Source organism: Bubalus kerabau, chromosome 19, assembly GCF_029407905.1.
Source record: "Bubalus kerabau isolate K-KA32 ecotype Philippines breed swamp buffalo chromosome 19, PCC_UOA_SB_1v2, whole genome shotgun sequence".
In the NCBI taxonomy this organism is placed as follows: domain Eukaryota; kingdom Metazoa; phylum Chordata; class Mammalia; order Artiodactyla; family Bovidae; genus Bubalus; species Bubalus kerabau.
The window spans coordinates 57,022,243-57,038,730 of NC_073642.1; the positions used below are offsets into that span (position 1 = coordinate 57,022,243).

The following is a 16,488-nucleotide window of genomic DNA, read 5'->3' on the forward strand; positions in this document are numbered from 1 at the left end:
CATGTGCATCTGTGCCCACAGGCCTATATGGGAGGGGACATGGCAAAAGGCTACAAATACTCATAATTTTGTTGTGCTCATATGTTGATGGCAATGAGGCAATGACTTAGTTGAATCTCAAAACCTGACCTCATAACAGAGAGGGGAGATAATTGATGGAACAAAATCACACCCTGAAAAGCCAGAATCAGAGCTTATATGGTCGCTTGTATCATATTAGAAAGAATGCCCCTTTCTCTTGGTAGACACAGACTCACATGAGGGTCAGGAGCAGGCAGACTGAGGAGTCAAGTGTTAAGCCAGATTTCATCCCTCACTATCTTTTCTTAATGTTTTTGTTTTTTTTTTAAGATTTTTTTGATGTGGACAATTTTTTTAAAAGTCTTTATTAAATCTGTCACAATACTGCTTCTGGTCTATGTTTTGTTTTTTTGGCCCTGAGGCATGTGGGATCTTAGCTCCCCAACGATGGGTTGAACCCATGTCCACTGAATTGGAAGGTGAAGTCTTAACCACAGGACTGCCGAACCACTGGACTGCCCATCTTTTCAGCTGGGTGCTCTTGTGCAGAACACATTGAACAGCCACAGCAATCCTGGACAGAACATATAAAGAAGGGTAAGGGCTGCCTATAAAACAAAGAGTGGCATTTCCTCCTTTGAAACAGAACAAGAGATCATTGCTTAATGGCTAGGGGAAACACATTTTTAAGTTCAAACTGTAAATAATATTGTAGTGTCAGGTATCATCTATATTATGAATTCTTGTCTTGCACTTCATCTCTTAGGTCACCAAGGAAATGAATATCTTCTAACAAACCCTTGGAAATTGAAAGCCTCTTACCCTTTCGAAACCGCAAAAGTCTACCCGTGAAAGCTAGAAAGAAAGAAAAGGAGGAATTTAAATTTTTGCTTGCAATCAGAAGGCATGATAAAACATAGCAGTTTAAATTACACCACATGTGTTTTCTACATGTATGTATTTGAAACTTCCCATAAATTTGTATAGCAACAAAACTAGCCATTTCCAAATGATATATTCAATACTATAAGGCAAAGGAAAAAGTCATGATATTATGCTTTTACATTTCAATTTTAAGATATATCACACGTAACTCAAGTATCCAATATTTCTACTTTATATCACATAAGATATTTAAGGTTAACTTCTAGTTACAGAGCAATTTACCTACCATTAAGACAGAGGATGATGGATAACGAAGATCTCCACTTATAAAAAGACCCAAAGAGGTGAGGATAACTAAAAAATGATTTGTTAAAACCATATCCACCACCGAGAGCTGTTTGTGCTCTAAAGGAAGAAATCATATAATGGGTTAAAAGATAAGGGAAAAGTGATGTTTTCAGCAAAGCAAAGACATTTCATAAATATTCATCAAATGTTGATGCAAAGGAAAATGTCAAAGATGAAGTCACTGTTAGAGGAATTACCTTCTCCAACTTGGGAATAGATCATATCTGTCAGGTTATACCATTGGGTATCATCATAATCCCAAAATCCAGAAAAGCTGAGGCCTATGTAAACACCTACCATGAGAGAAAAGGGAAATTAAGGCAAGATAACTGCAAAGCGAGTAACTGACTCCTAAGGTGCTAAGGTTTTAGGAAGGAGAGCCTGCATCTGCCCCACCTTCCAGCCTATGCTCCACCCTTGCCCCAACCCCCCAAAGTGAAGTTTGAGTGTCACTTCCCCAAGCATTGGAAAGATAAAGTAACTTGAGTCGTACCACAGTTTAGCCAGCCATCAAATTATTAAGGATTTTGTTTTATATTGAAGGAAATCAGAATATGTTATCCCTAAAATATGCCACTTTGGCATCAGGGTTTTGAGCTGGAGGCAGCTGAGAATCAAGAAATTCAGGAAGAGTTCTCTGCCTCCCTTTTCCTGCTAAAAAGCAGGGCATTTTCTAACCAGTTCACCTGTATCAGGAAGTGAAAGTGAAAGTCACTCAGTCATTTTCTACTCTTGACCCCATGGAATATACAGTCCATGGAATTCTCCAAGCCAGAATACTGGAGTGGGTAGTATTCTTCTCCAGGGGATCTTCCCAACCCAGGGATGAAACTGGGATCTCCTGCATTGCAGGCAGATTCTTTACCAGCTGAGCCAAAAGGGAAGCCCAAGAATACTGGAGTGGGTAGCCTATCCCTTCTCCAGTGGATCTTCCCAACCCAGGGATGAAACTGGGATCTCCTGCATTGCAGGCAGATTCTTTACCAACTGAGCTATGAGGGAAGTCCATAAAACCCAGAAGAGAAGAGAGCAATCTTCTCACAAGAGACAGGGAGATGATTCCAAAATGAGTCTGAATAAACAGACTTCACTAAAATAAGTCTTATCTTCCATGAGTCCACCCACAAATTTCCTCATCACTTCACAATTTCTTGTCCCTTGAGGTCTAGACTCCTTTCCTTTGTTAAGATGGTATATTAGCCTCCAAGTTTAACTAGTTCTCTGAGTTTCATTTCTCTTCTGGGAAAAGTACATGCCTTTTCTCCTGCTAATGTCTTGGTTAGTTTGGAGGACCCTAGTCATAACTTATGAGGATACAGGAAGAAATTTTCCTTCCTGATAATATCCTTCTAAGCAAAAATATGTCCCTATTTCAAGAATACAATTATAGTGAACAATACAAAAATTCCAGAGAAAAAGATTAAAATGCAAAACCCAAGAGGGAAGAAATTGTTTGATTTACTTTATTTTTTGAAAGTGATTTGCTTTATTGTGATTTTTAAAGTAGAATAAATTGTTAATAAGGGAATCTATTTGTGGCTCAGATGGTAAAGAATCTGCCTGTAATGCAGGAAACCCCGGTTCAATCACTGGGTCAGGAAGATCTCCTGGAGAAGGGAATGGCTACCTACTCTAGTATTCTTTCCCTTAGAGAAAAGGGAAAGGCTACCCGCTCCAGTATTCTGGCCTGGAGAATTCCATGGACTGTACAGCCCATGGGGTCGCAAAGAGTCAGACACGGCTGAGCAACTTTCACTTTCACTAGTATTCTTGCCTGGAGAATTCCATGGACAGAGGAGCATGGTGGGCTGCAGGCCACAGGGTCACAAAGAGTCAGACACAACTGAGCAACTAACACTTTACTTCATTCAAACTTTGAGAACTTATTAAAAAGAGACTGAACATGTTGCAAATACCAAAACCACTTTGTTCCTTGATCCTTGGCCATAGTAGGAATGTTTAGCGTCTTCTGTGTTTAAATGTGGAACATTAATATGAAGTCTAGTCAACATGCATATAACTATGTGGGTGGTAGAAGGAGCCTGAAGAGAGCTGATAATCTAATGCATATGCTTTGTTTCTAAAAGATGAATGCAGGATCACTCAGACTGTGAAGTGTGTGTTTTAACTCCTAGATCTTTTCTATGTAGGGAAAGATATAGAAGAAAATGCTGTCATCATCCACTTTTTCCGGAAAGAGGAAAGCTAAAGACAAGCTTTGCTTTTCTAAGGCAAAAGCTAAGAAAATCACATGACCAGACTCTGGCAAAGTCTAGAAATATTTAATAGAGAGGTAAGTGGTAAAATAAAAGCTTATTCTGGTTGATATTTTAGACTGAAATTAAGTTACACGCTATTCTCTGTGACAAACTGGCCATAATTGTATCTCAGGGTTACAAAAGCTGATGTAGACCATTGCAATGATTTTGGATTTTATTCTAATGGGCAAAGGGAAGCCACTGGAATGTTTGAAGCCAGAAAGTAGTGTGATTCATTTTACACTTGAGATCATTGTGGTGACTGTTTGGATAGTGGGTTATACTAGGGTTAGAAACAGGGAGACCACTTAAGAGGCTGTGAATTAGTCTCATGGAAAACCATTGTTATCGTGGCCTAAGATTTTACCAGAGGAGAGAAGTGGTCATGCTGAGGATAGACACTGGATGTGGCCTCATCCTGGAATGTCATCAGAGTAAGAACAGTCAAGAGTCTATGTTAAATTTTACATTTGAGTAATTGGACATACATTAGGATGAAAAGTACTAGAGAGGAACAGATTTTAAAGGGAGATGAATCAAGAGTTTTGGCTTAGCTTTGTAATATCAGAGATGCTCATCAGATACCAACAGGAAGTGTAAAACAGACAATTAAGTGTGGGAGTTTGGTCTCAAGGAAGTGGTCAGCACCAGAAATACAAATTCAGGGACCATCAGCCTGAAGGTGGCATTATTACCAAAGGACTAGATTACATTTCTCAGAGAGGATCTGGTACAGTTGAAGACAAAGCCTTATTTCATTGACATGTCAGGGGTCACAACAAATAAGCTGGTTTAGAAAACTAAGGATTGACCAATGAGGTAAGATAAATGTAACTATAGGTGGTGTAAGAAAGCCAAAAGAATAAAGTGTTCTGTTGAGAAGTAAAGTAGTTAACTGTGTAAAATTCTGCTGGGAGGGAGAGTAGAATGAGGATAATGTTGGAATTGGCAACACGGAGATCATGGGTGACCTTAGAATGAATTGTTTCAGAACAATGGTAGGAACAATCTGATTTGCAGGGGAATGAAGATAAAATAGGAAGGTGGAAAATGTAATGCCATCTACAATAAATTCTTCCAATCATTTTATTTGAAGGGGAACAGAGGGTTGAGGGATGGTGGTAAAGTTAGATAAATGAAGATTTTGGCTAAGATGGAGAATATTAGGGTATGTTTGTATACTAATGCATCTAATCCACTGAGGAGGGACAGAGTGATGATGTATGAGAGAAAGGTAAGAACTGCAGGACAGACGCAGGAGCAAGGTTCTCCAGGTGATTGGAGAGAATGGGATGCAGGACACAAGGGGTGATGGGCAGCGTTAGGCACAGCAGAGACATTTCTCATGATGCAACAGGCAAGAAGGCAAAGTACGCAAGTACTAAAGCAAGTAAGGTGGCAGGTGAGTGCAGAAGCGATGACGGAATGCCTTGTGATCAGTCTTGATCTTCTACATCAAGTTTTAAAGGCACAGCTGAGAGCAGAGAGGGAAACGAGGTGAGGCACAGCATTTGAGGAGTGGGAAGAGGTGTGACCAGGTCACTCTGCAGAATGGGAAAATAAACATCCCAAGGAAGAGAGGTGGGATTTCTGGGTCATTCTGAGTACCCACTTGAGACGTGAAATCATGAATTTACGGTGAGACCAGCTGGTGGAATTTTAAAGAGAGTCTGGTGTGCAACTTTTATCTAGTAATATTCTGCTCTGCCAATGGAGTAGAGGTGGTTTTAATGACAGTTGGGATTATGCAGGCAAGGAAGACAGAGAAGGACAAAGAAGTCACAGAAGTGTTTACAAAGAGAGACAATTAAAATTATGGTGAAAAAGTAAGGATGTTGAGTAGTGAAAAAAAGTGATGGAGAAAACATATTGATGTCTCCAAGAAATCCAAGAAATGTCAGACTGTGAATACTAGGGCAGGCTGAAAGTACAGAAGGTAGTGCGCAGAGCATGAGATGATTGTAGTGGAGATTTTGGAGGCAATGACAATATCAGAGACAACAAGGTCAAGAAAATGACCACAGAAGTAAGATGGTGGAAAGATCACTGGGGAAGAACAGGCCTTGAAAGCATTGGTCCACATGGGTGGTGAAATCACCAAAAACAGTAACAAAAATAAAGTGAGAGAAAGGTAGGGGTCCAGATGCTAAACTCATCAATGAAAGTGAGTGATGGGAAGGTTGTCATACACTGGCAGCCAAGAATAGTTAGAGGGAGCAAAGTCTGAATTCAAAGGGATTGAACATTTTCAAAGAGAGGACAGGAGTTAATTATTAAGAAGTAGCCCTTAAGGAATGAGGACAATGACCCCTGAGACCCAAACATGTGCCACGCGAGACAGCTGCAGGGAAAAGAATAATAACTGGGATTGGCCAGATTACTCTTTACAGCAATTGAGGGGACCATTCAGAGAAAAGATTAGTAGTATGGGGGAATTTACTGATAACAGACCACATATTCCAATGAATGGATTTGGGAGAATGGAGATGGACAGACGTTTCAGTTCAGTTCAGTTCAGTTGCTCAGTTGTGTCCAACTCTTTGCGACCCCATGAAGTGCAGCACACCAGGTCTCCCTGTCCATTGCCAGCTCCTGGAGTTTGCTCAAACTCATGTCCATTGAGTTGGTGATGCCATCCAACCATCTCATCCTCTCAACCATCCTTATCCTCCTGCCTTCAATCTTTCCCAGCATCAGGGACTTTTCTAATGAGTCAGTTCTTTGCATCAGGTAGCTGAAGTATTGAAGCTTCAGCTTTAGCACCAGTCCTTCCAATGAATATTCAGGACTGATTTCCTTTAGGATGGACTGGTTGGATATCCTTACAGTCCAAGGGGCTCTCAAGAGTCTTCTCCAATACCACAGTTCAAAAGCATCAATTCTTCAGCACTCAGCTGTCTTTATAGTCCAACTCTCACATCCATACATGACTACTGAAAAAACCATACCTTTGACTAGACAGACCTTTGTTGGCAAAGTAATGTCTCTGCTTTTTAATATGCTGTCTAGGTTGATCATAACGTCTTTTTAATTTCATGGCTGCAGTCACCATCTGCAGTGATTTTGGAGCCCCCCAGAATAAAGTCTGTCACTGTTTCCATTGTTTCCCCATCTATTTGCCATGAAGTGATGGGACCAGATGCCACAATCTTAGTTTTCTGAATGTTGTTTGGGTGAAATTAAAGGAAATTCAGAATAGTATGTGGTATAAAGTAGCCAAAAGTGACCTGGAGGCTTGGGTTTCTATAGTGACATAAAATTGGGGTGAGAGGCATGATGGATGTATTAGGAGTGTCATAGAGGAGGAAGATGGGTAATAAGTCCAGACTGGAACATATGGACCATATGAGGCTCCTGGATTCCTGTTCTCACCATTGACTCCATTTGGGATGAAGCCTCATTGGTGTGGAGAGGGCAGGCCTCACAAAGGAATGGTCCATGGCAGCCTGATACTATGGGAACTTATTTTCTGCTTCAGCACACCAGTGGCCAGCTGAGGGAAAAAGTGGGTTCATCTAAAAAAAGGTTTCCAAAACTTTCTTTTCTTGAGATGTTGAAGTGATTGAGTGAGTGAGACCCTGAGGAACTGAGACTTGCCTTCTCTCCTATGATTCTTGGGGGTGTGGCAGGATGCAGAGACTGGCTCCTCTCCTGTGTCTCACAAAAGTATGGCAGGTTTGGACAGAGAAAAGAGGAGGGGGCCCTGGCCTTGCATCCATGGAAGAAAGCTAGAAGAGGAGCTGAGTTTCCATCTGGTTGAGAGAGAGGAAAATGAGACACTGAACAAAATTAGTTCAGTTTCTCACTGAACTAATTCTGCACAAGCAGCCTGGAGCTAGGATAATTAAAAGACTGCAAGTCATTGGAATGCAAAGAAATTTGGGGCAAGGCTATCTATATATCCCTATACCAGCATATATTACTTGAATCTATTACTTTATCATAGTAGGGCAACCTATTGTGCTGTTTTATTCTTTAAAATCATGTTTGTTAGTCATTTTGCTTTAGTCTCCCACATGAATTTTGGTATTGGCTTATCAATTTCCATACACACAAAAATACAGCTGTAATGTTTCTTGGATTTGTATTGAATTGATTGATAAATTTTGAGAGAACTAACATTTTTACATAAAATCTTTTTTAGTCTCTTTTTATAGCCTTCATTAAAATTTTATAATTTCTACACAAGCCTTGCAAGTCTTTTTTGGCTTATTTCTAGGTCCCTATTAGGTTTTATTGCTTTCTGAATAGGGTTTTTAAATTTATAATCTTTAATCAGTCTTTAGTGGAGTGGTTTTTATGTACTGTTATGTTTGTCAATTCCATAGCATTCCCATACTTGTTCTGATTGTCTGTTGATTCTTTTGGATTTTTATATAGATACACATATAATCTATGGGTAATAAAATTTGTTTCCTATCTTTTTTTTTTTCCTTTAGAAATATCAGATTTGGGGTCACTGAAGTCATCAATGACCTAAGAAAAACAACCTAGAATAAGACAATTAGTCATTGAAATGTGTAGGATGCTATTAATTATAATAATAATAATAGAAAAACGCTTAACAAAATAATGTGATACCTCAGAACAACTTTACCTATTCACGTGTGGCAGGAATAGAAGATGGGTTAGAACTGCAATGAATTATCTCTGGGAAGAAAGAACATATAATGGAGGACAAAGTATCAAGTGGGGCTTCCCTGGTGGCTCAGATGGTAAAGCATTGAGAGAGTCATTTCCTAGGCAGGTTGATAAGAAGTCTAGGGGTCCCCAAGGAGAGAGGGGTCTAGAATTCTCAAGGAGGAAGAAAGGACAAACTTTTTTTTCCCTTAGGATTATATAACAATAATATATCCTATCTGAGGACAGTCTCTGGATTAAACCTTCTGGCTAATCCTGTTATCTTAAAATGTAAATTATGGGAGTAGGTCTGGTGAGGTCTTTACAACCCCCAGACATTCTTTTGATTCATTGGAGAGTATATAACTCCACTGCTAACACCAGCAACTGCTAACTGCTGCTAACACTGCTAACACTGCCCTCTTCTGATGCCTATGTCAGAAGCTTTCTCTGTCTCTTTTATACTTTAATAAAACTTTATTACACAAAAGCTCTGAGCAATCAAGCCTCCTTCGTCTCTGGCCCTGGATTGAATTCTTCTCCTCTGGAGGCCAAGAATCCCGGCATCTTTTTGTGGTTCAGCAACAACCTTTCAGCATCTGCCTGCAATGAGGGAGACTCGGGTTCGATCCATGGGTTGGGAAGATATCCTGGAGAAGGAAATGGCAACCTACTCCAGTACTCTTGCCTGGAAAATTCCATGGATGGAGGATCCTGGTAGGCTATAGTCCATGGGGTCGCAAAGAATCAGACACGACTGAGTGACTTCACTTTCTGATAAACCTTTTTATCCTCTGCTGTACAGAAGCAGTGGGTATTTCCAAACATAAATCACCAGAGTATCAAGGAAATTTGGAGAGACATGAAAGTTAGTAGTAACATGGCAAAATGTCACAGAGAAAAAAGTTTATCGCACTAGCAAGCAGACAAGGGAAAATGACAAAGTTCTTAGGTACTTTTAGGAAACATTTTCACTCCATTATGCCTGCATGTTTAACTTGTACTTCCAATTAAACATAACTGTCATATAATACAAAATGCCATTCCCAATTCTGAATAAAGTCGCAAACTTACCATCAAATGTTGTGTTCATAACGAAGCCAAGTAATGCCACATCGTTGGCACAGGGACACTTTGTCGTTTTGAGATCTACCACATGTGGATATAATCGCTGGATCATTCTTTTTTTCATCATAGTCCCAAGTTTCCAGTGAAGGATAGGTTCTGTGGAAATCAAGTTTTGGTGTTTAAATTACAGTAACGCTCTGGAAAATAGAACATTACTGCTTTCTTTTTTTCTGTCTTTTTTAAAAATTAAAAAAAAAATAAATTGAAGTATAGCTGATTTATAATGTTGTGTTAATTACTGTTGTACTACAAAATAATTCTTCTATACATACATACCAACATATATATGTGTGCATATACATTTTCTTTTCCATTATGGTTTATCACAAGGTACTGAGTGTAGTTCTCTGTACTATACAATAGGACCTTGTTGTTTATCCAGTCTATATGGATACCCTTTCTATATGAATCAGAAGTTTGCATTTGTTAATCCCAAACTCCCAATCTCTCCTTCTACCCCACCCCTTGGCAACCACCAGTCTATTCTCTATGTCCATGATTCTGTTTCTGTTTCATAGGTAGGTTCATTTGTGTCATACTTTAGATTCCACATATAAGTGATATCATATGGTATTTATCTTTCTGACTTACTTCACTTGGTATGATAATTTCTACATGCATGTTTCTGCATCCATGATCCTGCAAAGGGCATTATTTCATTTTTTATGGCTGAGTAATGTTCCATTGTGCACAGGAGCAGTGGCTACGCCAGCATAGGAGCAGCTGAGAGGAACTACCCCATGTCCAAGGTCAGGGGTGGTGGCTGAGAGGAGCTACCCCACATCCAAGGTCAGGGGTGGCGGCCGAGAGGAGATACTCCACGTCCAAGGTAAGGAGCAGTGGCTGCACTTTGCTGGAGCAGCCATGAAGAGATAACCCACATCCAAGGTAAGAGAAACCCAAGTAAGATGGTAGGTGCTGACAGAGGGCATCAGAGGGCACACAGACTGAAACCACAATCACAGACAACTAGCCAATCTGATCACACAGACCACAGCCTTGTCTAACTCAATGAAACTAAGCCATGCCGTGTGGGGCCACCCAAGACAGATGGGTCATGGTGGAGAGGTCTGACAGAATGTGGTCCACTGGAGAAGGGAGTGGCAAACCACTTCAGTATTCTTGCCTTGAGAGTCCCATGAAAAGTATGAAAAGGCAAAAAGATAGGACACTGAAGGATGAACTCCCCAGGTCAGTAGGTGCCCAATATGCTACTGGAAATCAGTAGAGAAATAAATCCAGAAAGAATGAAGGGATGGAGCCAAAGCAAAAACAACATCCAGTTATGGATGGGACTGGTGATAGAAGCAAGGTCCAATGCTGTAAAGAGCAATATTGCATAGGAACCTGGAATGTTAGGTCCATTAATCAAGGCAAATTGGAAGTGGTCAAACAGGAGATGGCAAGAGTGAATATCGACATTCTAGGAATCAACGAACTAAGATGGACTGGAATGGGTGAATTTAACTCAGATGACCGTTATATCTACTACTGTGGGCAGGAATCCCATAGAAGAAACGGAGTAGCCATCATAATCAACAAAAGAGTATGAAATGCTGTACTTGGATGCAATCTCAAAAATGACAGAATGATCTCTGTTCATTTCCAAGGCAAACCATTCAATATCATGGTAATCCAAGTCTATGCTACGACCAGTAATGCTGAAGAAGCTGAAGTTGAATGGTTCTATGAAGACCTACAAGACCTTCAAGAACTAACACCCTCTAAAAGATGTCCTTTTCATTATAGGGGACTGGAATGCAAAAGTAGGAAGTCAAGAAACACCTGGAGTAACAGGCAAATTTGGCCTTGGAGTACAGAATGAAGCAGGGCAAAGCCTAATAGAGTTTTGCCAAGAGAACGCACTAGTCATAGCACTCTCTTCCAACAACACAAGAGAAGACTTTACACATGGACATCACCAGATGATCAACACTGAAATCAGATTGATTATATTCTTTGCAGCCAAAGATGAAGAAGCTCTATACAGTCAGCAAAAACAAGACCGGGAGCTGACTGTGGCTCAGATCATGAACTCCTTATTGCCAACTTCACACTTAAATTGAAGAAAGTGGGGAAAACCACCAGACCATTCAGGTATGACCTAAATCAAATCCCTTATGACTATACAGTGGAAGTAAGAAATATATTTAAGGGACTAGATCTGATAGAGTGCCTGATGAACTCTGGATGGAGGTTCGTGACATTGCACAGGAGACAGGAATCAAGACCATCCCCAAGAAAAAGAAATGCAAAAAAGCAAAATGGCTATCTGAGGAGGCCTTACAAATAGCTGTGAAAAGAAGAGAAGTGAAAAACAAAGGAGAAAAGGAACGATATTCCCATTTGAATGCAGAGTTCCAAAGAATAGCAAGGAGAGATAAGAAAGCCTTCCTCAGCAATCAGTGCAAAGAAATAGAGGAAAAGAATAGAATGGGAAAGACTAGAGATCTCTTCAAGAAAATTAGAGATACCAAGGGAATATTTCATGCGAAGATGGGCTCAATAAAGGACAGAAATGGTATGGCCCTAACAGAAGCAAAAGATATTAAGAAGAGGTGACAGGAATACACAGAAGAGCTGTACAAAAAAGACCTTCACAACCCAGATAATCATGATGGTATGATCACTCACACTCACCTAGAGCCAGATATCCTGGAATGTGAAGTCAAATGGGCCTTAGGAAGCATCACTACGAACAAAGCTAGTGGAGGTGATGGAATTCCAGGTGAGCTATTTCAAATCCTAAAAGATGATGCTGTGAAAGTGCTGCACTCAATATGCCAGCAAATTTGGAAAACTCAGCAGTGGCCACAGGACTGGAAAAGGTCGCTTTTCATTCCAATCCCAAAGAAAGGCAATGCCAAAGAATGCTCAAACTACTGCACAATTGCACTCATATCACATTCTGGTAAAGTAATGCTCAAAATTCTCCAAGCCAGGCTTCAGCAATACATGAACCGTGAACTTCCAGATGTTCAAGCTGGTTTTAGAAAAGGCAGAGGAACCCGAGATCAAATCACCAACATCCGCTGGATCATTGAAAAAGCAAGAGAGTTTTAGAAAAACATCTATTTCTGCTTTATTGACTATGCCAAAGCCTTTAAAATGTGGAAAATTCTAAAGGAGATGGGAATACCAGACCACCCGACCTGCCTCTTGAGAAACCTGAATGCAGGTCAGGAAGCAACAGCTAGAACTGGACATGGAACAACAGATGGGTTTCAAATAGGAAAAGGAGTACGTCAAGGCTGTATATTGTTACCCTGCTTATTTAACTTATATGCAGAGTACATTATGAGAAACGCTGGGCTAGAGGAAGCACAAGCTGGAATCAAGATTGCTGGGTGAAATATCAATAACCTCAGATATGCAGATGACATCACCCTTATAGCAGAAAGTGAAGAAGAACTAAAGAGCCTCTTGATGAAAGTGAAAGAGGAGAGTGAAAAAGTTGGCTTAAAGCTCAACATTCAGAAAACTAAGATCATGGCATCCAGTCCCATCACTTCATGGGAAATAGATGGGGAAACAGTGAAAACAGTGGCCGACTTTATTTTTGGGGGCTCCAAAATCACTGCAGATGGTGACTGCAGCCATGAGATTAAAAGATACTTACTCCTTGGAAGGAAAGTTATGACCAACCTAGACAGCATATTAAAAAGCAGAGACATTACTTTGTCAACAAAGGTCTGTCTAGTCAAGGCTATGGTATTTCCTGTAGTCATGTATGGATGTGAGAGTTGGACTATAAAGAAAGCTGAGCACCGAAGAATTGATGCTTTTGAACTGTGGTATTGGAGAAGACTCTTGAGAGTTCCTTGGACTGCAAGGAGCTCCAACCAGTCCATCCTAAAGGAGATCAGTCCTGGGTGTTCATTGGAAGGACTGATGTTGAAGCTGAAGCTCCAATACTTTGGCCACCTGATGCGAAGAGCGGACTCATTTGAAAAGACCCTGATGTTGAGAAAGTTTGAGGGCAGGAGGAGAAGGGGACAACAGAGGATGGGATGGTTGGATGGCATCACCGACTCAATGGACATGAGTTTGGGTAAACTCTGGGAGTTGGTGATGGACAGGGAGGCCTGGCATGCTGTAGTTCATGGGGTCGCAAAGAGTTGGACTTGACTGAGTGACTGAACTGACCTGAACTGAATATTCCATTGTATATTAGTACTGTGTCTTTTTTATCCATTTATCTGTTGATGGACTTTTAAGTTGTTTCCATGCCTTGGCTATTGTAAATAGTGCTGCTATGAACATAGGAGTGCATATATCTTTTTGAATTATAATTTTGTCTGGATTCATGCTCAGGAGTGGGATTGCTAATAATTGGTAATTCTATTGTTAGTTTTCTGAGGAACCTCTATACTGTTCTCCACCAACTGTGTAGGAAGGTTCCACCAACAGTATAAGAAGGTTCCCTTTCTCCACACCCTCTCCAGCATTTAATATATGAAGACTTAAAGAAATATATTTATTTATTTGGTTGTGCTAGGTCTTATTCTTTGATTTTTGTTGTGGCATGAGGAATCTAGTTTCCTGAGCAGGGACTGAACCTGGGCCCCCTGCATTGGCGGCATGGAGTCTTAGCCACTGAACCACCAGGGAAGTCCCTGTAGCCTTTTTAATGATGGCCATTCTGACCAATGGGGCTTCCCTGGTGGCTCAGATGGTGAAGAATCTGCCTACAATTTGGGAGACCTGAGTTCGATCCCTGGGTCAGGAAGATCCCCTGGAGAAGGGAATGGCTACCCACTCCAGTATTCTTGCCTGGAGAATTCCACGGACAGAAGAGCCTGGAAGGCTACAGTCCATGTGGTCACAAAGAGTTGGACATGACTGAGTGATTTGGATTCGCTCTACACCGTTGTGACCAATGAGAAGGTACCTTATTGTAGTTTTGACGTGCATTTCTTAAATAATTCATTATTTCTTTCTTTTAAGGGTTTTAAAGAAATTATGTAAAGGAACTATTCCATTGTTTAAAAAAATAGGTGTATCACCTCATTTTTCATCAGCTAAAAATAGGTTGATTCTTATTTTCCAAAGTATGAGGGATGAAGGTTAATTTCTTTGAAGGGGGCCTGGCAAGGTCATACATCAGAAGAGCATGTGATGTGGGAGATACCTGTTTTGAACATCTTTGGGAAATACAATTGGCCACCGTATCTCTCCCTAAAAATGGCTGGATCACAGGGTTTGCACATTTATAACTTAGAGAATAACTTCTGCTTTGAGAGGCCCCATATTTCCTTTCTGTTCACTTTCCCAATCCCATAGAGACAGCAGGAGATATAGATAAATGAGAACAAATTTGGAACAGCAACAGAGAATGGGAAAAATTGTCATCAGTGGCCAAGACACTTAGAGGGATTTCTGGAAGATACCAAGGAGTCAGGGAGAGACTAACAGGAAAAACCAGTCAGAGGCAAGATATTTCCAACCCCTCAACCCAGCAATCTATTCTTAGATATACAAAGGGTTGGAGCTGGACACAGTCAAAGTTTAAAGCATGAGGAATGGGAGAATTTATTTTTCTGAAAAAAATGAGAAAAGAGAATATAGAAAGTAAGCCAGGACAGTTTGACAGAGTACTGCTGTCTGAATTTCAAAAATAGTCAAAAGACTTTTAAGAACAGAGATACAGTCACTCCATAGCTGTTTACATTTCTGCAACATGAATCTCCTCATCAAATTTTCAATAAAGTCTGCTATAAAACCAAAAACTTAGTATATACTGCAGTTTGGGCAAAGTAAGAAAAAGAACTAAGCTTCCATCTAGGTTGACATAGTGTAGCACAGGTACAGCCAAGAAGGAAAAGTGACACAATTTATAACCAAATTAATTCATCCTGAAATTCAAAGAAATCTGGGGCAAGGTGGCTGACTTTTCAGGTTGTAGCATGTGTGTATGGACAATTAATGAACATAGCTCAGAGGACAGGGAGATTTGAACTTGCATCTGGAACATGACTCCATTGACTTGAAAATGCCTCTTTACTGATGTGCTGTATTTTAAGTGTTTTAGGAATGAAGGAGTGATTAAAAGTCTTCACTGATGAGAAGCTATAAAGGAGACAGAAAAGTGACTGATATGAAGGTGACTGGTGATTGTGATTAACAGCAATTTTAGTGAAGTGGTCTAGGCTGTGAATCAAAGATTAGGAAGTAGAGATAATACTTTTCAACTTCTCTTTTGAATTTAGTAATGAATAAAGATTCCCAGCTGTAACTCTAACCTTAATACTTATTGCTACTTCCCAGTGTTTTCTCCCCATGTCTTCAGCATCTCAGTAAATGATACTGTCATCTACTTGACTGCTCAAGTAAGAAATCTAGGATTCATCCTTAATATCTGTTTCCTTCATCCCCATTCCACCTGGAGGTCATATCAACTCTATTTTCAAACTGTATCCTGAACACTGTGACTTCTCACTGTCTCCACTGCTCATCCCAAGTACTCCAGACCATCTCCTGGGTGGAAAGTGGCAACAACTGCCCACCAATTTCCTTCATTCCATTCTTGTCATCTGCCCTCGAGTCAGTTCTCTACATGGCAGCCAAAGTGATATTTTTAAAAAGAATAAATCAGTATAATTCTCCTGCTTAAAACACTTCAATGGCTTTTCATTATGATTAGAATAAAATCCACACTTTACTGTGACCTCTGCCCATCTGTCTAAACTCATTACACAACACTCTGTCATTTACTGTGCTCCCACGACACTGACTTCCTCTCAGTTCCTCAAACAGATGAATCTCCTTTCTGTAACTGGAAACTTTAAGAACTTTTAATTTTCCACAGTGGCTGCATCAATTTACATTCCCACTGACAGTGCACAAGAGTACTTTTCTCTATATCCTCACCAACACTTGTTATTTGTTGACTTTTTGATGACAGTCATTCTGACAGGTGAGGTAGTCGCTCACTGTGCTTTTGATTTGCATTTCCCTGATGATTAGTGATGCAGAGCATCTTTTCAAGTGCCTGTCAGCCATCTGCATGTCTTCAATGGAAAAATGTCTATTTAGTTCTTCTGCCCATTTAAAAAATAAAGTTGTTTTTATATGGGTTCTTTGTATATTTTGGATGTTAGCCTCTTATCTAATATATTGTTTGCATATATCCTCTCCCACTCAGTAGGTGGCCTTTCTGTTTTGTTGATAATTTCCTTAACCCTGCAAAAGCCTTTTAGTTTGATGAAGTCCCATTTGTTGTTTGTTT

At 40.2% G+C, this 16,488-nt stretch overlaps 1 protein-coding gene across 1 annotated transcript in view; it reads right to left on the minus strand.

The window, feature by feature from the left end:
• CATSPERB (cation channel sperm associated auxiliary subunit beta) overlaps positions 1–16,488 on the minus strand; it is a 126,403-nt gene that overhangs the window by 78,863 nt on the left and 31,052 nt on the right. The window contains exons 6-9 of the mRNA XM_055555899.1: positions 9,207–9,356; positions 1,452–1,547; positions 1,193–1,311; positions 844–876 (exon numbers count right to left, since the gene is read on the minus strand). Coding sequence (XP_055411874.1) covers positions 844–876; positions 1,193–1,311; positions 1,452–1,547; positions 9,207–9,356 — 398 coding nt within the window. The remainder of the gene's footprint in view (positions 1–843; positions 877–1,192; positions 1,312–1,451; positions 1,548–9,206; positions 9,357–16,488) is intronic.